The 25,530-nt window shown below is 37.9% G+C and overlaps 1 protein-coding gene across 28 annotated transcripts in view; it reads left to right on the top strand.

The window, feature by feature from the left end:
- The window catches only part of LOC128701616 (phosphatidylinositol 4-phosphate 5-kinase type-1 alpha), a 573,763-nt gene that overhangs the window by 479,231 nt on the left and 69,002 nt on the right, over window positions 1-25,530 (top strand). For 14 of the 28 annotated variants that reach the window (XM_070101691.1, XM_070101685.1, XM_070101688.1 and 11 more), the window contains one exon: window positions 21,518-22,698. The exons of 9 other annotated variants lie outside the window; for them this stretch is intronic. In XM_070101691.1, coding sequence (XP_069957792.1) covers window positions 21,518-22,465 — 948 coding nt within the window. In that variant the 3' untranslated portion in view covers window positions 22,466-22,698. Of the gene's footprint in view, window positions 1-5,806; window positions 7,368-21,517; window positions 22,699-25,530 lie in introns of those variants that run through there. 5 more of the 28 variants (XM_070101715.1, XM_070101707.1, XM_070101701.1 and 2 more) reach the window with 3 other exon arrangements.

The raw sequence follows: 25,530 nt of genomic DNA, 5'->3' as shown, positions 1-25,530 counted from the left end.
AACAAGAAAAGTAGAGCCACTGCAGTAGGTTGGAAACCTTTGGAGCAAAAGGAAGAAATACTGTACTGTCGATACATAAAATGAATCGCCAACAGGCAAAAATGCAGTAGGGGGAGTTGCAAAAGGTGGTGGTCTAATGTAGACTCAAGGAGTAGTAAGGCTTGGAAGAAGTGTGGGAGGTTTTGAGTAGTAGGGGCTTGAGTGTCCAGCAGCCAGGTATACAAGTATTTTATTATGATGTATAGCACACATCAGATGATGATGACCAGTAGAGGAAAACTTTTTTCATCTCCTTTTTTTTCTCTTCTACCCTTCTTATCCTTTCTCACAAAAGATTACAAATATTTCCTCAAAGAAAACAGTAAAAAATGGCTGTCATATTTAACATTCACCCCTTTTTTTTTTTCCTCAAAGGTACCTTACATTAACTGCCACTCTTGTTATTGTACAGTATGATATTACAAAGGTGTTGAAGGTTATAGTTATTAATGTATATTGTGGTTAACATTTTATTTTTTTTATACTGTAGCTCAAGTTCACAATTTTGAAAGCATCTCATTTCCAATGCAGCCTTTTCCATAAATGTTTCCCTGTGCTTATTTGTATATGTCTGTGGTACTGTGTCCATTATAATTGTGAAGAGATTGGTAGATGACATACTCAAGTACTGTGCTCTTTTGTGATAACTTGCTACATGTGTGATCAACCGTTGCCAGTTTTTATTATTTATGTGAAGCAGAATTCAGATATCACAAATGAACAAGGGAAAAAATATGGAGGACACGCAATACCATATAATATTGAAGAGTAACTAATAGCTAAATTTGTCTTGACTGACTTGCTCATTACAAATTCTAATATACACGTGCAGGTGTACTCATTTTCACACTATGTGTAAAGACATTTCTATTTTAGCATTCTTTATTACTTATTACTCTTACAAAGATGCGAGTAGTTTTGCTTTGTTATACCATGACTGACCTATTTTATTCTTTTAACAGTGCTCAGTGAGCCTTCTCGTTTATATATTTTCCCATTCTAGGATGCTGTTTACCTTTTCAATGTTCTTTGCTTTACTTCTTTAAATTCTCTTCATTTCTTTAATCAGATTATCTTATTCACATTGTCAGACATCACAAATTACTTTTTTGATGTCCAAATATGCCCATACTGCATATGCATATTTGATCTAAGCTTTACAAAAATAGAAATGAATTAGATTAATACTCTGTAGCCCTTTGTGTATATTGACAATTACATTACTAATGGTTAATTGAGATGTTACAAATTGAATACTACTAGAGCTCGTATTCATTATTTATTACTTATAGAGAGAGGATCGAGCCTCCACTAATCCTTTCCGTGAATAACCTACATTGGTTTAGCGTGTCAGATAAATGAAAATGTTTTTGTTGATTACATTTCTTTTTCTAATAATTTTTATCTTGTGCAACACCTCTTATTTTTGACTGATGTTGGGCAATTTGACCTGCATTTGATTTATTTTTGTACTTTAATGTTCCTACATACAGGAATGGTTGTATATATTATAATGGTCTGCGTATATCTGTATCTGTATCTTTGAGGACAATTCATTCATTATAAAAACATTTTGCCTTACATCTTGCTTTTACTAGTATAATAACTATTAAATGATTGGTAATTTTATGATAGTGCCTCCATAATTATGTTTTTAATAATAAACAGTATTCACAGTTTTTATAAGGCAGACTGAGCATAACTTAGTATCCTTCAAGATTCAAGATCTTTAAAGTATTTAATATTAGGAATATTCTTCTTCCTCACTCAATCTCTTCACAAGTTTGTACTAACTGCCAGCTTTACTCACAGCTGTATTGTATGAAATAAGTTAAATCTCAGTGTACTGTATCTAAGCTGTTCTTGTACATATCCGTGTTGGATAGGTTAATTGTAAGTAGCCAGAGTAGCAGCTATGTTAACAGCCTTTGTGTGTCTTTCTACTGCTAGCTGGTGTGTTGAGTGATGAATGTTATTTGGATTATCTCTTTATTATCAAGGAGTTGTAGATATTGTGAATACACCTAACCTTAATAATTCTCGTGGGCTCTTGTATGTATATAATTTTTCAATTACTTATGTTGGGATTATAAGTATTATGTATCGGATAATGGTATTTGTGTTTTTGATCTCATAAACAAAAAGAGCAACTGACAACCTTTGTCTTTTGATATATACTAAGAGCAGTGAAATCTTTCAGTACAGTACAGGAGGTCCTCTAACTTTTGAATGCCTCAAGCTACACATTCATACTTGTGAATAGGAAATTTAGGAACATTTTTACTTCAGCAGATCTGCAATACAATCATGACTAAAATATAATCATCTTCTATGCTATTACTTTCTATGTAAGCAACATGTTTGCAAGCTGAAGCATCAAGAAAACAACTTGCTTTCAAGTGGAATCATTAAAAACGCAACTCATTTGTAATCATTAAGAACGCAACTTGCTTGTAAGTTGGGGACATCCTGTATGCTGTTGGGTTAAACCAGTAATTTAACATTGTGTATTTTGTCTTAAACGAATGCCACACAATGGCTTGCGCAACATATTGTGATAGCCACCTAACTCGAGGAATTCCTTTAGAAGTAGCATAAGTCCTTAGGTTTTCAAACTGTTACTCATTTGTATTTATAATAATTTTTGTAAAAGTGTTTTTTTATTAAAAATTATAAATATAAAACCAAATGTGAAATTTAGGTATCTTATTGTGTATAGAATATTTGACAATTACAGGATTGTGATAGTTGAAATTTTGTGAAATAAAAGACATGCAATATATATACTTGTTGCTTTAAACTTGGTCACCAAAAGCAAGTGCCATGAAATGGAAAAAAAATACATAAACAATACACTGAATATCTTAAGAACTTATTCAATGAGTGCCTAATGGAGAAAAAAAAAATAAGTATTAATAAATGCTTCCAAATAGGTTCAAGAAAACGTATTCGGTATATGTACACCAGTGTTTTGTACGAGTGCTTATTTGTGTGTACTCGTGTACAGTGTACTGTATGTCAAATTTAATACTGTGCAGGACATACTCGCCTGCTATACTATTCCTGAAGTTGTGAATGAAGTGTGCATCCACCATATTCTCATTTCAAATTTCTACCACCCTTAGACTAAAATACTTTCTGAGAGCCCTATGGCTTCCATCTGTCACCCCTTGCCCTTGATCCCTCCTCCTGAACAACCTATCTGTCTCACCTGTTGTTACCTCATAGAATTTTAATCTGTAATAATCCCCTTTCCCATCTTTTCCTCTTCTCCTTCAGGTTTGGTTGATCCAGCTCTCCTTCTTTGCAGCTCTGAGATAAGGCTTGTTGCAAATCTTTTTATCTTCTCTTCCTTTTGCATATGTTTGGTCAGGTGGAGTTCCACAATGGCATTGTCCATGATGGGCTAAACATTTGTTGTGTATTGCATCCTACATGATTATGTTCCTGATTATTTTAAAATTTGCTAGTCTTCCTTATGCTGTCAATGTTACCCAATATTTGTACACTTCTGGTGATAAGTTTGTTGTGATGCTGACTCCCAGGCTCTTTCTTGTGTTATAAGCAGTTCTTTTACCCTTTTTTCCTTCCCAGGTTGTGCTGGGAAACATCTCCCTTCTCCTGTCCTCATTACCTTGCATTTATTTGGATTAAATTCCAGGCCATTTATAACAAAAAAGGCACAATACCGTGACTGGAACGATACACAAATAACCCGCACATAGAAGAGAGAAGCTTACAACGACGTTTCGGTCTGGCTTGGACTTGTGTATCATTCCAGGGCATTTGCCTGACTAATGTTTTACTGTTTATGGTTCCTTGGTGTATATTTCTGTCCTTGCACTGAATTTTTTATCCTTCTCATTAATTTAACATCATTATCATACAAATACATGATTCTGTACAATCAGTTAAACTATTTATGTACTTGTATCAGAACCAGTATAGGCAGTAGTACCAAACCTTCTGCTACCACACTCATTTTACTTACCCATTCTGATACTTCATTTCTTACAGTTACTCTTGTGTTCTACTATTGGGCACTCCCAAATATACTTGAATACTTTCTAAATTACCCGTCTTCTTTTTTCTACCTTGTGAATTATTAGCATCTCGTGGAGTATAGTATTAAGAGCATTTTTACAATCCAGAAAGTTTGCCTACCCAGACCTGGCAGCCTTGTTTGTTATCTCTGTTACACTTTATAAACTTTAGATTTGTTAGGCGTGATTTCCCATTCATAAATACTTGCTAGTTTTCTATAATAATTTTTTTCCTGTGATGCTTCAGTAACCTCTTCCTTACAATCTTCCCAAGACTTTTGATATTATACATGTACTTTAAGGCTTCCTGTCGTGCCAGTAAATAAGGGGACCACACAACCTTTTTCCTATTTCTGGTAGTTTCCCTCCTATAAGTGACTCGTTAAAGACCTTTTTTTTTATGAGATCACTTTAATTCTGCTGTGGCGTCGGGTTTAGCCCTTCCCCTTGATTATAATAATCTGCTGTGGCATACTGTCATGTTTGGATTGTTTCTTGATATTACTTTTGGGTTCTGCTTCTATTGCTCATGAGTAATTTTCTCTGCTTGACTGTGAATACCTCTTCAAACCTTTCATTTATTTCCTCTCATACTTCATTACCAGCCTCCTAAAGATCTTGTCCATCCTTTCTTAGTCTTAACACCTGGTTCCTTAGTCATTCTCCTTATGTGGCTATGGAAAAGTTTGTTACTATTCAACTTTTGATGTTGTGTATATATTAAATTGTCCCTCCGCTTCTTTTTTTTTATTCTTGCACACTCATTTCTAGTATTTATGCTCATTTCCATATTCTGTGCCACTTTCTATTTTTCCAGCCAGTTCTTTTTCCTCATCTTTGCTTCTCTGTATTTGTCGTTGAACCACAGGCTCTGTTTAATCTTTCTGTCTATCTCCCTCCCTACCATTTCTAGTCTGATTTGTATTGTCCCTCAATTTCCACATCTTTCATCAGTCTGTCTTCCACAGGGTAACTAAATGTTTGTATTACATAACCACTGGTCCCTATTGATTATCTATATTTGATTTATTCAGTGATGTTCTGGGTAAATGTGAATACACTGTCAAGTTTGACTAATATGCCTCTCTTATGTCATTTTCTTCACATTTTACATCATGAGGTTGTTCTTTCATGAATTTTATTCTCCATGTTTGTGGTTTTTTGTGGAGGTCCCAGCTCTCACAGCTTATTTCCCTGTGGTTTAGATTCACCTGCCATCAGAAGTTTTGCTTTAGTTTTTTTTATTTCTCTGCTACTTTGTTTATTGTATTCATTGTTGCTGTGTTTTAGTCATGCTCCTCTCTCTTGATCTGTGTTGTCTGATGAAGGATTGTATGATATAACCAATATCATTTTGCCCCTTTCTTCCCATTTTTTTGCTGCTTTGTATTTTCTGAACTCTCCTGTTTTCAAATTTGCTAGTTGCTCTCAGCTCCATTGGTTTCTTACCTTATTCATATCTAGAAGACAAATGACTGTGTGTTGTACTGTACACTATGCAAAAAGCCTTCAGTAAGTGTGATCATGGTGTAATAACACACAAATTGCATGCAAAAGTTTGGAATAATTGAAAAAGTGGGAAGGTGGGGATTCAACTTTCTAACAATTTGAACCCAAGGAGTAATAGTCAACAAAGTAAAATTGGAGGCTACCACAGTGAAATGTTCTGTTCTTCAAGGCACAGTTCTCACCTAAGTTCTTTTTCTCATTCTCATATCTGGCAGAGACAGAAATTGTAGCAGTGTACCATCCTCTGCGGATAATGCTGGAAATTGTACGAGAATGGCATCCATCAAGCATTTCATATCTCCAAGCAAATGTAAACCACATCTTCCAGTAGGCCACAGAAAATAATATGATGCTCAAAAACAATAAATTTCACTTATTCATTATGGAAAATTTGAAATAAAAACTGGAACAGAATATAAAACATATCCTACTCAGTAGAAGAGAAGAGGAGAGAAGGAGCTTAGGAGTGAGAGAGGATTTACCATTGTTAAATCCATGCTTTTCCTGATGCTGGGTCACCTTAATGTCATGGTGGAGTCTAAGTGCTTTATGCCTATGGGTAGGGGGCCTCTTCTCTGGCAGGGGTGCCACTCTTCACAGGGTATTTGCCTGATTAAAGTCTAAGCAATAATGGTGGGGATATTTTCCCCTTTCTTTTAAATTAGGTGATACAGCCAGTGATGCAGAATGAATTATGAATATGGATTATGGATTAGAAAAATGACTTTGAATTATTTGACCTTCTTCATGATTGTGTTGTATGTGATATGAGAGTGAATTGGTTATCACAATAGAAAATTGATAATGGTAGTTAAATTTGGCAATGTTAGAAATGAAATCCCTTGTGAGTTTAGCACTTAATTTTGATTATAATAATAATAGAAATGAAATACTGTATGTTGAAAGCTCTGAATAACCAAATGATTTTAGCACTTTGTAAATAATAATAAAAAAAAAACATGCTGGTGGTTGTTTATGAAGCTGCTGCTGCTCCATTGCTCTCCTGAGTATCTTCATTACTTTAAATAGTAATCATGTCAGTGATACTAGCATGTAATTAAATATTACCTGTCTGTCCTCCTTTCTTCAGTGTGCATACTACATTCGTTGTCTTGTACTTCTCTGGCAATTGATTAACTTTCAGTAAGTTGAAGTTTTCAACAAACAGTTCATACAGTGCTTTTGCTCCCTCTCAGAACCTGTGTTGACACCTTGTCTTTGAAATATGCAGTTCATTCAGTGGCTTTCTCACTTCTTTCCATTTTGTATAAATGATGTCCAGTACAGTACTTGTTGCTGTACCTTTCCTCTTTCACTTTCAGGTGTTACCCCTGTATCCATAGAGAATGCCACCATCAGGGTGAATACTACTGAATGCCATGCCCAAAATCTGTTTTCTTTCTAGTATTGTAATTCTTTCTTATGAATGTCAGATTAACCAGATAAGAGTAATATTGAAAGAGGTAAGGTCAAAAAAAATGCAAGTAAATTTAAGGCCAAATATCTTTTTTTTATATAAACATTGGACCTCCCTCTTTAAAGTAAAAACTTGTTAAATGTTTTCCAAAATGAAAGGATTTTCTGGTCCCCCTTCTAAACATACATCATGGTATACCTGCTCAATTAGTACCATAGTGGTGTTTGAATGATAGAATTTAGAGTTCTGAATAGCATCCCAGGACAGATTGATTTTTCAAGAGGCAGTTTAGGCTTTTAACATTGTATATCCATTGTATGAGCCCACCTCTATTTTTATAGGAATTTTTTTTTTTTTTGAACACATGATTTGTACACCAGTAAAATTTACCGGAATAAAAGTTAAAAAATTAAAAACTGCAACATTCAAAGGAGTATAAAGTGACAAGATATTTTTTTTTTTTTTTTTTCAACAAGTCGGTCGTCTCCCACCGAGGCAGGGTGACCCAAAAAAGAAAGAAAATCCCCAAAAAGAAAATACTTTCATCATCATTCAACACTTTCACCACACTCACACATTATCACTGCTTTTGCAGAGGTGCTCAGAATACAACAGTTTAGAAGCATATACGTATAAAGATACACAACATATCCCTCCAAACTGCCAATATCCCAAACCCCTCCTTTAAAGTGCAGGCATTGTACTTCCCATTTCCAGGACTCAAGTCCGACTATATGAAAATAACCGGTTTCCCTGAATCCCTTCACTAAATATTACCCTGCTCACACTCCAACAGATCGTCAGGTCCCAAGTATCATTCGTCTCCATTCACTCCTATCTAACACGCTCATGCACGCTTGCTGGAAGTCCAAGCCCCTCGCCCACAAAACCTCCTTTACCCCCTCTTTCCAACCCTTTCGAGGACGACCCCTACCCCTCTTTCCTTCCCCTATAGATTTATATGCTTTCCATGTCATTCTACTTTGATCCATTCTCTCTAAATGACCAAACCACCTCAACAACCCCTCTTCTGCCCTCTGACTAATGCTTTTATTAACTCCACACCTTCTCCTAATTTCCACACTCCGAATTTTCTGCATAATATTTACACCACACATTGCCCTTAGACAGGACATCTCCACTGCCTCCAACCGTCTCCTCGCTGCTGCATTTACCACCCAAGCTTCACATCCATATAAGAGTGTTGGTACTACTATACTTTCATACATTCCCTTCTTTGCCTCCATAGATAACGTTTTTTGACTCCACATATACCTCAACGCACCACTCACCTTTTTTCCCTCATCAATTCTATGATTAACCTCATCCTTCATAAATCCATCTGCCGACACGTCAACTCCCAAGTATCTGAAAACATTCACTTCTTCCATACTCCTCCTCCCCAATTTGATATCCATTTTTTCTTTATCTAAATCATTTGATACCCTCATCACCTTACTCTTTTCTATGTTCACTTTCAACTTTCTACCTTTACACACATTCTCAAACTCATCCACTAACCTTTGCAATTTTTCTTTAGAATCTCCCATAAGCACAGTATCATCAGCAAAAAGTAACTGTGTCAATTCCCATTTTGAATTTGATTCCCCATAATTTAATCCCACCCCTCTCCCGAACACCCTAGCATTTACTTCCTTTATAACCCCATCTATAAATATATTAAACAACCATGGTGACATTACACATCCCTGTCTAAGACCTACTTTTACCGGGAAGTATTCTCCCTCTATTCTACACACCCTAACCTGGGCCTCACTATCCTCATAAAAGCTCTTTACAGCATTTAGTAACTTACCACCTATTCCATAAACTTGCAACATCTGCCACATTGCTCCTCTATCCACTCTATCATATGCCTTTTCTAAATCCATAAATGCAATAAAAACTTCCCTACCTTTATCTAAATACTGTTCACATATATGCTTCAATGTAAACACTTGATCTACACATCCCCTACCCACTCTGAAGCCTCCTTGCTCATCCGCAATTCTACATTCTGTCTTACCTCTAATTCTTTCAATTATAACTCTACCGTATACTTTTCCTGGTATACTCAGTAAACTTATTCCTCTATAATTTTTACAATCTCTTTTGTCCCCTTTCCCTTTATATAAAGGGACTATACATGCTCTCCGCCAATCCCTATGTACCTTCCCCTCTCATACATTTATTAAACAAAAGTACCAACCACTCCAACACTATATCCCCCCCTGCTTTTAACATTTCTGTCATGATCCCATCAGTTCCAGCTGCTTTACCCCCTTTCATTCTGCGTAATGCCTCACGTACCTCCACCACACTTACATTCTGCTCTTCTTCACTCCTAAAAGATGGTATACCTCCCTGGCCAGTGCATGAAATTACCGCCTCCCTTTCTTCCTCAACATTTAAAAGTTCCTCAAAATATTCTCGCCATCTACCTAATACCTCCCTCTCCCCATCTACTAACTCCCCTACTCTGTTTTTAACTGACAAATCCATACTTTCCCTAGGCTTTCTTAACTTGTTTAACTCACTCCAAAATTTTTTCTTATTTTCATTAAAATTTCTTGACAGTGCCTCTCCCACTCTTTCATCTGCTCTCCTTTTGCACTCTCTCACCACTCTCTTCACCTTTCTTTTACTCTCCATATACTCTGCTCTTCTTATAACACTTCTGCTTTGTAAAAACCTCTCGTAAGCTACCTTTTTCTCTTTTATCACACCCTTTACTTCATCATTCCACCAATCACTCCTCTTTCCTCCTGCCCCCACCCTCCTATAACCACAAACTTCTGCCCCACATTCTAATACTGCATTTTTAAAACTATTCCAACCCTCTTCAACCCCCCCACTACTCATCTTTGCACTAGCCCACCTTTCTGCCAATAGTCGCTTATATCTCGCCCGAACTTCCTCCTCCCTTAGTTTATACACTTTCACCTCCCTCTTACTTGTTGTTGCCACTTTCCTCTTTTCCCATCTACCTCTTACTCTAACTGTAGCTACAACTAAATAATGATCTGACATATCAGTTGCCCCTCTATAAACATGTACATCCTGGAGCCTACCCATCAACCTTTTATCCACCAATACATAATCTAACAAACTACTTTCATTACGTGCTACATCATACCTTGTATATTTATTTATCCTCTTTTTCATAAAATATGTATTACTTATTACCAAATTTCTTTCTACACATAGCTCAATTAAAGGCTCCCCATTTACATTTACCCCTGGCACCCCAAATTTACCTACTACTCCTTCCATAACATTTTTACCCACTTTAGCATTGAAATCCCCAACCACCATTACTCTCACACTTGATTCAAAACTCCCCATGTATTCACTCAACATTTCCCAGAATCTCTCTCCTCTACACTTCTTTCTTCTCCAGGTGCATACACGCTTACTATAACCCACTTTTCACATCCAATCTTTATTTTACTCCACATAATCCTTGAATTTATGCATTTGTAGTCCCTCTTTTCCTGCCATAGCTTATCCTTCAACATTATTGCTACTCCTTCTTTAGCTCTAACTCTATTTGAAACCCCTGACCTAATCCCATTTATTCCTCTCCATTGAAACTCTCCCACCCCCTTCAGCTTTGTTTCACTTAAAGCCAGGACATCCAGTTTCTTCTCATTCATAACATCCACAATCATCTCTTTCTTATCATTTGCACAACATCCACGCACATTCAGACTTCCCACTTTGACAATTTTCTTCTTCTTTTTCTTTTTAGTAATCTTTACAGGAAAAGGGGTTACTAGCCCATTGTTCCCGGCATTTTAGTTGACTTTTACAACACGCATGGCTTACAGAGGAAAGATTCTTATTCCACTTCCCCATGGATATAAAAGGAAAAGTAATAAGACCAAGAACTATTAAGATAAAATCAAAGAAAACTCAGATGAGTGTGTATAAATAAACGTGTACATGTATGTGTAGTGTGACCTAAGTGTAAGTAGAAGTAGCAAGACGTACCTGTAATCTTGCATATTACCACCAGAAAATCATGTAAATGAGATACAGTACTGTAGTTACAAACTGTTATGTGACTCTGGCCTTCTTTTAAACAGCATTTTGGAATAAATCAAGGACAGATCAGCCCCACCCAAAAAAAGTGAAAAGGAATACCACCATCTTTTTTATTTTGCTTAAACAAAATTTGAGATAGCTTATGGCATAAAATTAACATTTGCACATTTTTAACAAACTCCAACCCGTAAGTCAAGACTTTTGACTAAGAGCACTCGGAGGTCAGTTATTAACATCACATACTGAATTTGAAATTGCCATAACTTTCATCCTGTTGTTTGTAGTCCAACAAGAACCTGCTTATTTGAAATTGCCGTCAGTCAGATTATAAAAATATGTACATCCCTCAAGGGAGGTTACTTGATGCTAGTCAGCAGCTCTTAATCTAAGGAATTGGATCAGAGCTCCAATTCCTTGAACCAAGTCTAAATGCTTTCCATTTTCTCTGACCTTTTTGTCAGCAATAACTCTATTACACTGACTGTGATTATACTTTCTCTAGCACTCCTCACTGCCCTTACAAACTCTACCTTGTTATACTCTTCACCCATCAGTGATCTCTGAGCAAGCATATTACACCTTTAGAACACCCTACCCTGCAGCACTGTATGACCCTTATGGGTTTAGCCCTTAGTTATGATTGTTATAATGATAATAATGCCATTCCTCCAGGTGCTGTATGACTCCTATGGGTTCAGCACTCTCCTGTGAATATAATAATATAAAAATGCTGTAGTGTTATTAATTTAGGTTGAAAAATAATAATTTGACTTTTGACTGAATGTATGAGGTCATTTGATCTTGCTAATACTGTATTCCTGAAAAACAAATCGTAATTAAGAAAAAGTTTGGCTTATCAATTTCACTTTATTTTTTTTTTTATTTATTTTTTTTAACTGCTTACATCTGCTGTTGGCCCAAAGTCATGTGACAGTGATAGCCTAGTGGGCTCAAGCATTGTGGGAATGACTGCCTAGGCAGGGAGTAAATAGCACAAGCTCAAATCCATATCCTGCCTGCATATCCTCAAAGTCTCACCAGCAACTCTCTCTCTTCCATATCAACAGTTTTCTGGACCTGGCTCTCTAATGAGAGGAAAAGCTGTGAAATTATGCAGGTTTATTAATGGCTATTACAATTACTCTATTAAATTTACGAAAAAATTCCATCACTCCAATGTCTGCGTTTTTATCCGCTGCTGTGAGAAGTTTCTACTCCACCCCTGCATGTGTAGTGGCACTTTAATACCCAAATCACTCCTCAGTCCAGGGGTTGTATTAAAAATGTGTTTGGTGGTAGAAATACAACTTTCTCATTTTGGCTCGGAGACTAAGATTTGAGGACAGGAGAACCTTGAATGAGAGGTTCTTTTGCTGCAGATACATCTTAACCAAAGAAATAAAATAATACTTGAACCACTAGACAAACAGGACCTCATTCATGTTGTCTTGTTAGGCCATAAAATAGCACATGAATTTTGAGAGCAGTAAATAAGTACTGGCTTGTACTTAAAATCACCTTGTGCACTAGCTAACAACAGCAACCTGCAAATATATTATGCTGCTTGAATCAAGGTGCACTTCCTTCTTGATGGTAATTTCTTCCACAATACACCTGTTTCATTGGCATTAAACCATTGTTTAGGCTTGTAGCCACGTTCAGAAATAAGTTTCTACATCTCTACAGGAAAAATTTTTGCAGCACCATGGTTAACAGATGCATTTATCCTGCTGAATTTTATGTTTGGCAGTCTGCTATACACTTTAATGCAGCTAAACCATCCAGAAGTAAGCAAAAGCTTGTGCAAGTTCACTCACTGTTTTATTGTATGATAGAGCTTTTACTTTTTGCTCAGTCCTCACATTGCATAATTTTTCTGCCTTATTTAGCTATACGTAATATCCTTTTTGCCATTCTTCTCACCGTGTTACTTTGTGGATTACTCATTGCATAAGCTCTTACCTTCACCTCATTTTTCTTGAACTGAAAGAATTATTGATTCTTCATCACCAATCGCACATGGTGTCCCCATGGCCCATTTACCACCCTGTAACATAACAGTCACTTGGGCTTTCATAATAGGCATAATATTCCACTCAGTTTTCTTGTCACCCTCAGCATGGTTATTATTTCTTAAGAGTGCCATGGTTAATATCCAGAGATGAGTTGAGATGCGTTCAGAAGGGTGGGAGGGTATTTATGTCAGAAAAGTGGTAAAAAGGCCATATGATACCAAAAGGTTATTGGAAAGGGCACAAAATGCAAGGTCTAGGATATTCGATTAGAAACGTTTTAGTTCTGGGACCTTGGTTGCTCCAGTTTTGAGTGACCAAGGTCCCGTAACTGAAATGTTTCCAAAAAAAAAATCCTAGTGTTTGCATTTTGTCTTTATCAAGGAGTGAAGCTAGGCCTCCCACTATAATAATGGCCTGACCTTGGGCATGGACAAAGTGGCATTTTTGTACACAATTCATGGTCTTGGGAACAAATATAAAGTCAAGTTACTGATAATGCAAGATGTAGAATAGACCTTTATACATGTATATTCTTTTCTTTTATAGAAGGTTGATAGCCAGGGATGGGATGATATCAAAATTTTTGCCATTGCCAATACTCAGTTTTAGGCCAGTATGTACTGATATCATCATAATTAGTCAATAATTATCAATACTTGATACCAGTACCATAAAAACCAGGCGATATTACCGATTTTGGCATATGCCTAATAGAAGAAGAAAGTCACAATGCCGTGATTGGAACAATACACAGATAACATGCACATTGGACACTGAAACTTATAACAACATTTTGGTCTTACTTGCACCATTAACCAGTTAATGGTGCAAGTCAGACCAGAACTTTGTCATAAGCTTCAGTCTCCTACGTGCCGGTTATTCGTGTACATGACTAATATTATCATTTAGCCCTTAGGTTGTAGATCACTAACTGAGGACAAAATTAGATGTGAATTCGTAATAATAAAAAAAAAGGAAGTTTTATTCATAATGTATACCTGGAGAGGGTTTTGGGGGTCAGCGCCCCCACAACCAGGCCTCATATGCTTTAGTCTACATTATATACAGTCTTCTCAAAGCTGCTAATGACAAGGCCAATTTTTTCTCATTTATGATTTTTTGTCTGGAACTCGGTGTCCAAGAGGTCAAGTGATGACTTAAAAGAGTAATGATTTTAGTTTCCAGATCATGCTGATTCCAAATGTGGATTTTTTTAATAGCCTACGCCAACAAGAGGAAATTTATGAAAGGCTAAAATTTGATAGGTCAAGGAATGACCTTTAAAATATCATAGGTCATATCTTTTGACCTTTGGGTGTGATTTTGCTCATATACAAATTTTATTTTTTTGGTCAGTATCCCTAAAGCAAGTTTCAACATGATCAAAGAAGTGGCAGCAGTGTTGTTCACTGGCTAATCTGTCCTGGATTGCTTCTTTGATATATTAAATTCAATTCAAAGTTCATTTCCACATGATAAATTGTATGTACAGAAACAGGTTCCCCTGAATGCATTTAGAAAGTGGTGTTACTGTATCTGCACCCAAAAAGAAAAAAACATGGAAATATTAGAAAAAGCTCAAAGCTGGGTTTAAAAATACCTTCCACTACTAAAAGTTACAAAGAAAAACTGAAGGCATTGAATATACAATTTTTGACTGATAGGAGAGAAAAAAAAAAGTCAGGCAATCATAACTACATTTTTTTTTTTTTTCCAACAAGTTGGTCGTCTCCCACCGAGGCAGGGTGACCCAAAAAAGAAAGAAAATCCCCAAAAAGAAAATACTTTCATCATCATTCAACACTTTCACCACACTCACACATTATCACTGCTTTTGCAGAGGTGCTCAGAATACAACAGTTTAGAAGCATATACGTATAAAGATACACGACATATCCCTCCAAACTGCCAATATAGAAATAGAAATAGGAAAGAATTGATAAGAATGACTTCATTGCCATACCTACTGGAAACCAAAGGCTAAATACTGTACTGTACAAAAGCTAATCACAAATACATTATCAAAGACAACAGAATTCCCTCCTCCATCTATGCTTAATTAACCTGATCTCTGTGAATTGGTGGCTCTCCTGATATAAACATTCAGGGTAGCTTCCTTTATGGACAAATAGGAGACGCCTTGCCAGGTCAGATCGATTTCTGGGCTCTCATTGATGAGTCGTCCATGTGTATTTCCAGCTTCTGCCTTTGTGATTGTACTAGTGTGCTTGTCTGCTCTTGCTTGTTTTGGTGTCCGTGTGTGTGTACAGTAGCATAATTTCTGGCCAAGTTGGCTCTACCTTTGGCAAAGTACGGGATATCTTTAGCACTGTTTTCAGCACAGTTTTCAGGTGTCTGACAAAACTGCCCCTTGGACTTTAAGGGTGCTTGTATCAGGTTGATGGCCCCTTCATATCATCTCCACTTGACAGCTCCTAACCCTTTTTCTCTGCTGTTGGTGCATTTCCATCTGAATTTTATATGATCCCTCAGCAGAAAACTATTTTAATAAGTTCTGCGTCAGGGACTGTGGTGAACCTAGTTGTCTTCTTTAAGGATACAAGTTGGCTTAGGGGGCTGTGCATGCCTCGGCTGGCACCTGCTCACCACACATTTGGATAATGACCGTTGAGTAGAGATGAACAAGGGCTTTATAAAGCATGATAGACCTTTTTGGGGGTAGAGATGAGTAATAGGAAATGATGTGATATACTCAGTCTTGACCTCCACTTGGTTCCTGGGGTAAAAAGGTGTCTTCCATTCATCATCATGCTGCTTTGTCTTCAGAAATAAAATTACTTTCTTGTGGCAGTAAAATACGTATATATGTATACAGTGGTACCTTGACTTACGAGTGCCCCAACTTGCGAGCTTTCCGAGTTATGAGCCATCGCTCAGTCGATTTTTTGCTTTGAGTTGTGAGCCAAAATCCAAGTTACGAGCAAGCTTCAGATACGCTGCCACTAGTTGGCGTAGCGAACGCCACAACATCCGCCCAGCATCCCAGCGTTTTGTGTTTTTCGTGCAGTTATTTTCCTAAATTTCTTTTTTCTAACCATGGGTTCTAAGAAAGGAAGTGCAAAGGACAGTGCTGAGAAGAAGAAAAGGATGATATCCATTGAATTAAAGTATGAAATCATAGAAAAACATGAGAAAATCACTTTTGTTTCAGTGTTTTCCTTATGAAACTAGTGATCTAGTGCAGTTAACCTCACAAACATTCTGTTTTCTCTTATAATAAGACCTCAGAAGGGCAAGAATGGGAAGATATGGTCAGAGTGATAATTATTTTTACCTTGGGAGTGGCTGCCACCACTCTTAACACAATGACATATTTTATTCATTTTAGAGTATGTATCATGTTTCTATGTTATTTGCATATATTGTTTATTATGTCTTATTAGATCAATTGTGATAGACAAATGTGCACTAGAGTTGATATTAGTGTTATATTGAAGTATTTTCTCCTGCCTCTCGAGAGCCAGGAATTCCGCTGAAATGGATTAATGGCATATCAGTTAATTTCAGTGAGGAAAATTAATTTGATATATAGCAGACCGTCATTTAACCCTTAAACAGTCCAAACATATATATACGTTCACTCGCGTAGCGCCCCAAATTTTTTGAGAAAAAAAAAATTTTTTTTTTTTAATAGGAAAAAAGAGCATATGGTACCCAGACATCCATAATTATTTTAATGTGGCACACAGTGAGTGTGCACACTCATTCTCTCATGTCTAGGTGACTCAGGCTTATCGTGGCAATGTTGAATGAATGACAAAGAAAATGTATATATACGTTTGGGGCGCTATGCGAGTGAACGTATATATACGTTTGGACCGTTTAAGGGTTAACGAGGTAGTTACATTCCTGAAAATGTCGTGTTGGGTAAAACCGTGTTCGATGAACTGAAGAACTTATGGGAAAAATAGAGTTACATTCCTGGGAGCCCCAAAAAAGCCAGTCAACTTTTTTTTTGGCCTCAACATCATACAAAAACAAAAGTGAATATGTAGTTGTAGTTCATTGTTGTGATGTATTATGTTATTTTTACTGTTTAAGGCTACAAATGTAACATAAATAATAGTATTTCTTACCTTAAATTGTGGGTGCTGGTGTTTGTGGATGATTGTGAAGAGAGTGGAGAGTTACACTGTGGCTCTACTGGGCTGCAGTGGATGATAAAGGTTCTGGTACTGAAGTCGAAGGTTGCACTAGAGTGTCTAACTTTAAGTCATTCAGTCAGTCAAGTCAGTAAGTCAGTCAAATCATTCAGTCAGCCAGTCATTCACTAAGTCAGTCACACAAACTTATATTTACCTCTTTTTATGTGTACAAAGTAACACTTCATTACAGTTATCTCTTGTCTAATATCTTTGTTTTCTTCATTAATTCTAAGACTTAAATGCTCATAGCTTTTCTTGCCACATTCAGCAACACTTGTATGCCTGCTGGGTGTCATGATTGCTTGGCCGATACAAAATATAATAATTAAAAGATCAAAACACAATTCACAAACACAGCTAGCTTGTAGCAGAGAAGGACTGGACTGGACTGGACTGGACACACATGAAGTACGAATGCTGGGATGGTGGGGTGGTGTCGGGGGGTGGGAGGGGATGGTGGGAGATCTTCCCGGCTGATCCACAACAAGGCAGCTGCTTGAGGAAAAGGGAATTTTTTTTTCCTTTCCGCAAAATGAACCATGTTAAATTAATTTTACGACGTGTTACATAAAATTGTGCCGCAATTCTTCAGTCATGCTGTACCCAAATCGTACCCAAATTGAGTTATAAGCTCAGTCACGGAACGAATTAAACTCGTAAGTGAAGGTACCATTGTACAATGAAGCCTTGATTTGGTAGACCAATGGGGCAAGAGAGAGGTGTCTGGTAATGCTAATTGTCTGGTAAATCCCATTCTTAATAGTAACTAATAGTTTTGTAACCACTGGACTGTGTCCATTGCTTACAAAACCAATTAACTGAGTGGATCATAACAAATAATGGACAATTTTGTAACCAACAAACATTGTTCATTGTTTCTGTAATCAACGTACCCAAGGAATTTTGTCAGTTATTTCCAGAGTCTCTTAAATCAAGGTTTTACTGATTAATTAATCCATATTAGATTTTTTTGTTAAGTTAGCTTTGTTAGCCTGTAAAAAAAATTAGATTGTTTGTATTAAGTTAGCTTTAATAGTTAACCTGTAAAAGGGGCATTTATTTTTTATCATAATATTTGTGCAGCATGTCTTATGCAGAATTTAATTTTGTCTCATTGCTACTGTACTCTTTATCAGTAGACATTATATGTAACAGACATATAATTCATGCATAATCCAACAAGTTGGCAGTTTGATGTGGCTAATTTGTGAAGCATAAAACTTCATGGTGTTCCTGCTGTCCTTTAATATTATCAGTTGACACATAATGTACACATACAAGCTTCACAAAAAAATGTGTGTGCACACTGTACTGTAGTCTTCATCTGGTCTTTGACATCAAAAACAAATGTCCTACACCTCATTAAACTGCTTCACATTCATTCACTTGCATATTATAAAATGCTCACATAAGACGAGCATAGTATTTTTCTTCACCTCGACATGCAGAATGCTTCCACTACTTTTGATCGGCAGTTTGTCATTATTTCTTGAAATATTGTTGGCACTTCAATTTGCTTAATTCTGTCAATGCTTTATATATTAATCTTTAATTTCTCTAAAATTCTAATTATATATTAATTATATTAGTTTCTTTTTATATGGTCTTTTTAAAGTGACGTGAATTATATCTTGTAGAGTTAGTGTGCATTCAACATTTTTTACCATTCATGATTTGCTCTTAAAGAAATAATAATATTTCCTTTCATTTCTGTGCAATCAACTTCCATTCATAAATTGCTGCTCTTAAATATTTTTCTCTAGTACTGCACCTATACTAATTTGCAGAATCAAGTTACTAACCACTCACCCTTCAAGGGAAAGGGGTGCTTTGATACTGGTGAAGTGCTCTTGATCTTATGGATTAAGAGTGATTGCCTATGTGCAATACAACCACAGTGGGCTTAGCATTTCCTTGTGAATACATTCATAATGTTGTAATATTCGTCCTTCAAGGTAGGATATCATACAGATAGCTTCCCTTCTGACATGAATATACCATTTTCATTTAAAAGGGTCTTTCAAGTCTCCATCATTATTCAGACTTTTTTTCTAAATTTTCTTTGAATATATACACTGAGTTGTATGGTGCCAGAGTGTAGCTGAAGCTTACCCTCACTTACCCTCTGAAAAATGCATGTAAGAATCTACTGTAAATTACCTAACTACTTGATACACTCTACCACCAGTTATTCACACTTCATTACCAGGCAATACATATACTGTACCACCAGTTATTCAAACCTCATTACCAGGCAATATACTGTACTAACAGTTATTCCAATATCATTACCAGGCAATATACTGTACCACCAGTTATTCAAACTTCATTACCAGGCATTATACTGTACCACCAGTTATTCAAACTTCATTACCAGGCAGCATAAACTGCACACGGGATTTATCTGTCTCCCATAAGCAGAGAGAGCCCACTGCCTCGTATTAGACTATCTTAACCCTTTGACTGTCGCGGTCGTATATATACGTCTTACAAGGTACCGTGTTTGACGTATATATACTCATAAATTCTAGCAGCTTCAAATTAAGCAGGAGAAAGCTGGTAGGCCCACATGTGAGAGAATGGGTCTGTGTGGTCAATGTGCACCATATAAAAAAATCATCCAGCACGCAGTGCATAATGAGAAAAAAAAAACTCCGACCATTTTTTTAATTAAAATGCCAACTTTGTGGTCTATTTTCGTATAGTATTTATGGTTGTATTCTCGTTTTTTTGGTCTCATTTGATAGAATGGAAAATATATTATAGAAATAGAGGTGATTTTGATTGATTTTACTATAAAAAGAACCTGGAAATGGAGCTCAAAGTAGGGGAAATGTTTGATTTTTGCCGATGTTCAGAAGTAAACAGATGATGTCATTGTCCAATAAATGTCCAACTAGCCATTCTAATATGCAGTCATGAATGGGTTGATGTTATTTATACAATTATTACAATATTGCAGTAGTCTGCATAACAGTAAATATTCTATTTTTTGTTCGAATAAAAATTCAAAATAGAAAGCAAGAGTAATATCAGAGGGGCTTGGAGACGTGACTGATGAACAAAGAAAATGTTATTTTAGAGCCAGGAATGTCTGCATTGTTCATTCTGGACCTTATTTTGAAATTGTCATATTTTTTAATTTTCATGAAATTGGCCAAATTGCAAATTTCTGACCACGTTATTGGGTAGTTGAAATCGGTAAATGGGCAGTTTATTGTACTCAATAGATAGAAAAAAGGGAGTTCTAAACAAATAGCTATGAGTTTGGTCGACTGGAACAATGGAATTAGCCGAAAATAGGGCTCAAAGTGGGTGAAATCGCCGATTTGTAAATATCGCCGAGGTCGCTAACTTCGCGTGAGCGTAATTCCATCAGTTTTCCATCAAATTTTGTGTTTTTGCTGCCATTACAATTGGGAAAAGATTTTCTATCATTTCATAAGATTTTTTTTTTTTTTTTTTTTTTTTTTTTTTTTTTTTTTTTTTTTTTTTTTTTTTTTGCAACACCAGGAGACACCTCAGGATTGGGGGTTGCGACAGTCAAAGGTTTAATATCAGTTTATAAGTATAGTTCACTTAATCTTTTTCAGTAAGACTTTAGCCACAGCCTTCATTTATATGAAGCCAGTTCATCTCATATGAAAGTTTCTGAAGTTCCCTTGAGTTACATAGACAGTAGTTTAATAATTTTCTTTCAAGCTGTGGTATGCATAAATTTATACTCCATATTACTTTTTTATACAGAACAGTTGATGCTTTTACACATTCTCCTGTTACATTCTTACCCCTCTTTTACAAGCTCTTTACAATACAGCCTCTCCTCACTTAGCGCTGTAGTACTTGTTTACCGATGCCTCGGACTTACGACAGGCTCTCTGACTAGTATGCATACTTAAATAATGTACAGTGTATTAGAGCTGATTTCCTCTGTTCTGTTTATTACAATATACAGTACTCTACTGTAAAAATATTTAAAAATATACCAGAAATGTTATAAATGGTGCAAAGGTGACATTAAAACAACATCAAAGATGGTTGACACAAACCCACTACCATTATAGTATGCTCCTCGCTTAGCGACAAATTCATTTACTGATTTGGTCTTAGGAACAGAACTCCTTTGTTAAGTGAGGAGAGGCTGTACATTCTTTAATTTGTCATAATAATACACTTTTGTTCATCAGCTGTCAACACCTGTTAATGTCTTATACATTATAGTATTGAAATTATCAGGTTGCTCCTCAGAATCAAATATAGTTTTAAAATTCTTTATTGTAGTTGCCAAGCATAATAAGGCGGCTGGCGCTGCTGCTGTTGCGTCTGCTGTATCTACTGCTGCTGCTACTGCTGCTGCTGCTGTTACTACTGTTCCTAATCCTTCCCCTTATTCCTCCCAGTCTCTTTCCTTCCCCTTTCCTTCCTCCAATCCTTTTGCCATCCTTCCTCTCCCCAGTCCTTCCCCCTCATTCTTACATTTCCCTATCCTTCTTCCTCCCATCCTTCTTCTTCCCTCAGTTATCCTCCATCCTTTCTCCTCCATTTTCTTTATTTCCGTCTCTTTCTCCTCCAGCCTCCTCCCCTCCTCCTCCTCCTCCTCTTCTTCCCCCAATCTCCCCTCCTCCTCTGCTTCCTCCAGTCTCCCCTCCTCCTCTGCTTCATCCAGTCTCCCCTCCTGTGCTATCTCCTCCAACCTCTCCTCTTCCTCCTCCTCTGCTACCTCCTCCAACCTCTTCTCCTCTTTCTCTTTCTCCAACCTCTTCTCTTCCTCATCTTCCTCCAACCTCTCCTCTTTCTCCTCCAACCTCTTCTCTTCCCTATCCTCCTCCAACCTCTACTCTTCCTCCTCCTCCTCCAACCTCTTCTCTTCCTCCTCCTCCAACCTCTTCTCTTCCTCCTCCTCCAATCTCTTCTCTTCCTCCTCCTCCAATCTCTTCTCTTCCTCCTCCTCCAACCTCTTCTCATCCTCCTCCTCCAACCTCTTCTCTTTCTCCTCCTCCTCCAACCTCTTCTCTTCCTCCTCCTCCTTCTCCTCCAACCCCTTCTCTTCCTCCTCCTCCTCCAACCCCTTCTCTTCCTCCTCCTCCTCCAACCCCTCCTCTTCCTCCTCCTCCTCCAACCCCTCCTCTTCCTCCTCCAACCCCTCCTCTTCCTCTTATTATTGCACCTAATCATCATCATCCTTCTCAAACCACTCGTCCACCTTCACCCCCTCCTACACCTTTTTAATGGTGTGGTTTTTGAGCTAAAAATTCATACCATATATGATATTGTTAGACAAGCATGAAGCCAATAATTTTAATATAACCAGGATGCAGGAAAAAATGTAGTAGTACTCTTAAAGTAAATAAATCTCAAAGAACCCAATAAAAGCTTTTTGAATAGACCCAATAAGGAAAGTCAATTAATTTTACTGGATAAATTAAAGAGTAGTAAATCAAATAAAATTAGAATTATTTTAATTGTGTTTTATAATATCCTGGTGAATTAGAATGATTAAATATGGCTATACTGTGTGTGTTGCTTAAGGAGCAGTTTTGTACTGCTTGTATTTATTAACATGTACAGTAGGTTATTAATGCAAAGTTTTTCCCATTAACGAAATGCTTTTCAACTATCATTAACAGCTTTTACTAACATTTGTTAAGTCTCATTAAATACTAACATAGTTATTTGTGACATCCATCCAGATGGCACTTTAAACTAATCAGTATGGCTACATTTTTATTGCTTTTTGGTTTGAATATCTTCTGCACATTGCTAAACATCCATTCCTATATAATTTAGGCTACAGGGTCCTGAAAAGTGGGAAGGATAGATGAGGGGAGGGATAAATATGGTCTCCATTGTTGCTGTTGTGGTGTGCAAGGGACATGTTTTTTCAGCCAGCTGTTTTTTTGCCAATGCCCTGTTCTACCTTTCTACCTGCTTGGGATGGATCATTTTCTACCAGTTTACCATCTGCCTTGCACCAGAGCAGCTTTGGGTATATGTCCTCATGTTGAGGCAGGCGATTCCACTGCTGTGCCTCCAGGGTCATCTGGCAAGTAACCCTTATGCTTGGGTTGGGTAGACAACACCTTAACTGTTTTTTTCAGGGTCATGCAGAGATGACCTCTTAAGCTGAGTCAGCGCTTCTTCCATTCTTTCCCTCTGCCCTCTTAAAACACTATTGCATGTATCTCTGAGTTGTAATTCCTGTTTTGGTAAGCAGTCTGGTGTAACTTGTCAGAGGCCTGTGTTGACCTTCGAGGTCAAGGTCCTATGGTAAATTCTGTGGTGTAAAAAAAAAAAAATCTGGCTTTCATAGATAAGCAGCGGACACTATGGGGGTCTTCTTGAATTTGAATCTGTGTATCAGTAGTTTTTTTCCAAATGCATTGGAAGAATTCCTCTTCAACGGGGGCTCCTTGGCATGGTGAAGAGGCTCTTGGTCTGAGGAATTAGACCTGTCGGTTTCCTTCCTCAGACAGAACCTAATTACCCCCCAATCCCCCCTTTCCTATCCCATCCTCCCCTTTTCCCTTTCCTCCTCCTCCCCACCCCTCCCTTTTGCCCTTCCTCTTTTTGGCCTTTGGGATTTTTCCCACAGGCGCGCTAGTTCCTAGGTAGGGCAAAGGGTACCGGGGATCCATCCCATTCCGTTGAGGTTCTTGGCGGTGGCATAGTTTGCCGTGGAATCTGGATCACCTGGGGATGTCCCAATCCCTCTCTGGTATCCCGGAGAGTGGCTTTGGGTGTCTTTCGGGCGACGGGTGTATCTCTGGAAGTCACCTTTCGGATTCTGGGGGTGGTGGCCGAAGGAGGTATGCTTTGTGGCGGATATCCGGCCGCCCTCTCTTTTGTCCACCGAGGTAGCTCGGTAGATGTGAGGTTGCTATCCCGGATTGCTGGTTTACTGGCATGATGGGTAGGGTATGCCATGCTGCATCTATGCTACTTGCGGTGCTGAGGTCCTCTTGGGCACGGAGGGAGATTTCTGGCCCTTTCATTCCTCCTAGGAACTATTCCTCCCCGGTCCCCCCTTTTTTTATTCTTTTTTTTTATTTTTATTTTCTTTTCTTCTTTCTTTTTTTTCTTAAAAACAAAAAGAAACAAGTAACCTAACCATGGAGAACCCAATCCATGAACCTGCTACCCCCGGGCCCCTTCTTGATACCGCACCCCGTTCTGACTCCGCCTCGTCTTTGGACCACTCTTCGGACACTCCTCATGCCTCTGTACCTCTTGCCGGTGCTGTTTCCTCACCCGCTTCAGGTACTGAGGTCTCGACTGACTCCTTCAATTTATCTGACCTCCGCTCTCCTTTGACTATGCTTTCGGCCTCTCCCTCTATGGTGCGACAATTTTCGAATTGCCGGCCCATTCCACGTCGGACCAACTCTGGTCCCACGCCTAAATGCCAACGACAATTACCTGCTGATGATACTTCTCCACCTTCTCGTTCTTCTCAGAAAAGATCGACACGTCCTGCACTCCCTTTCCACGCTCAGTTTCAGACTGCACAATGGACTAAATTCTTCACTTTACGACCGACTTCCTCTACCGCCTATCTTTCCGACCACAGTATTGGCAAGGCACTCCTATGCCATGTTGGTAAAGATATTTCTTTTCATGCTCTTAAGAGCAGTACGCGCATCATCACCATACAGAATGCTACCCAAGCTCATGATCTTTCTCTTCTTTCCCATATAGATAATGTTCCTGTCACTATTGAAAAACATCATTCCCTCAATTCTTGTAGTGGTACCGTCATTCTTCCCCATACCATAGTTCAACAAAATTTCCAGACATGTGGCAATGACATTCTTGAACAGCTGGAACTCCAAGATCTCCCAATCCTCAAGGTAGACACTTATGTTCTTCCTGCCCGCGGGCGAAGACGATACCCAAGCGATGTGGCTCATTTAACTTTTGACAACCGTGAACTCCCATCCTCAGTTTATGTAGCAGGACATCGGTTACAAGTTCGAAAGGTGATCCCTACACCGCAACAGTGTAGAAATTGCTGGCGATTTGGCCATCCAGCGAGATATTGCAGATCTATAGCCGAATGCCCAGTCTTTGGTGCCGATGACCATTCAAATACGTCTTGCAATCGACCTCCCTCTTGCCTTAATTGTCATGAGGCTCACCCTTCGTACTCTCGCCGTTCCCAAGTCTACTTAAATGAGCGGGAAATCCGTTACCTCAAAGAGGCAGAAGGTCTCCCTTATGCCATGGCAGTTTCTCATCTCTGCCTCCAAGGGAGACTACCTCGTGTTTCTTATTCCAGTGTTTCAAAACATCCCCCC

Source organism: Cherax quadricarinatus, chromosome 78 (genome assembly GCF_038502225.1).
Source record: "Cherax quadricarinatus isolate ZL_2023a chromosome 78, ASM3850222v1, whole genome shotgun sequence".
Classification (NCBI taxonomy): Eukaryota; Metazoa; Arthropoda; class Malacostraca; order Decapoda; family Parastacidae; genus Cherax; species Cherax quadricarinatus.
This window is presented reverse-complemented; position numbering and strand designations above follow the sequence as displayed.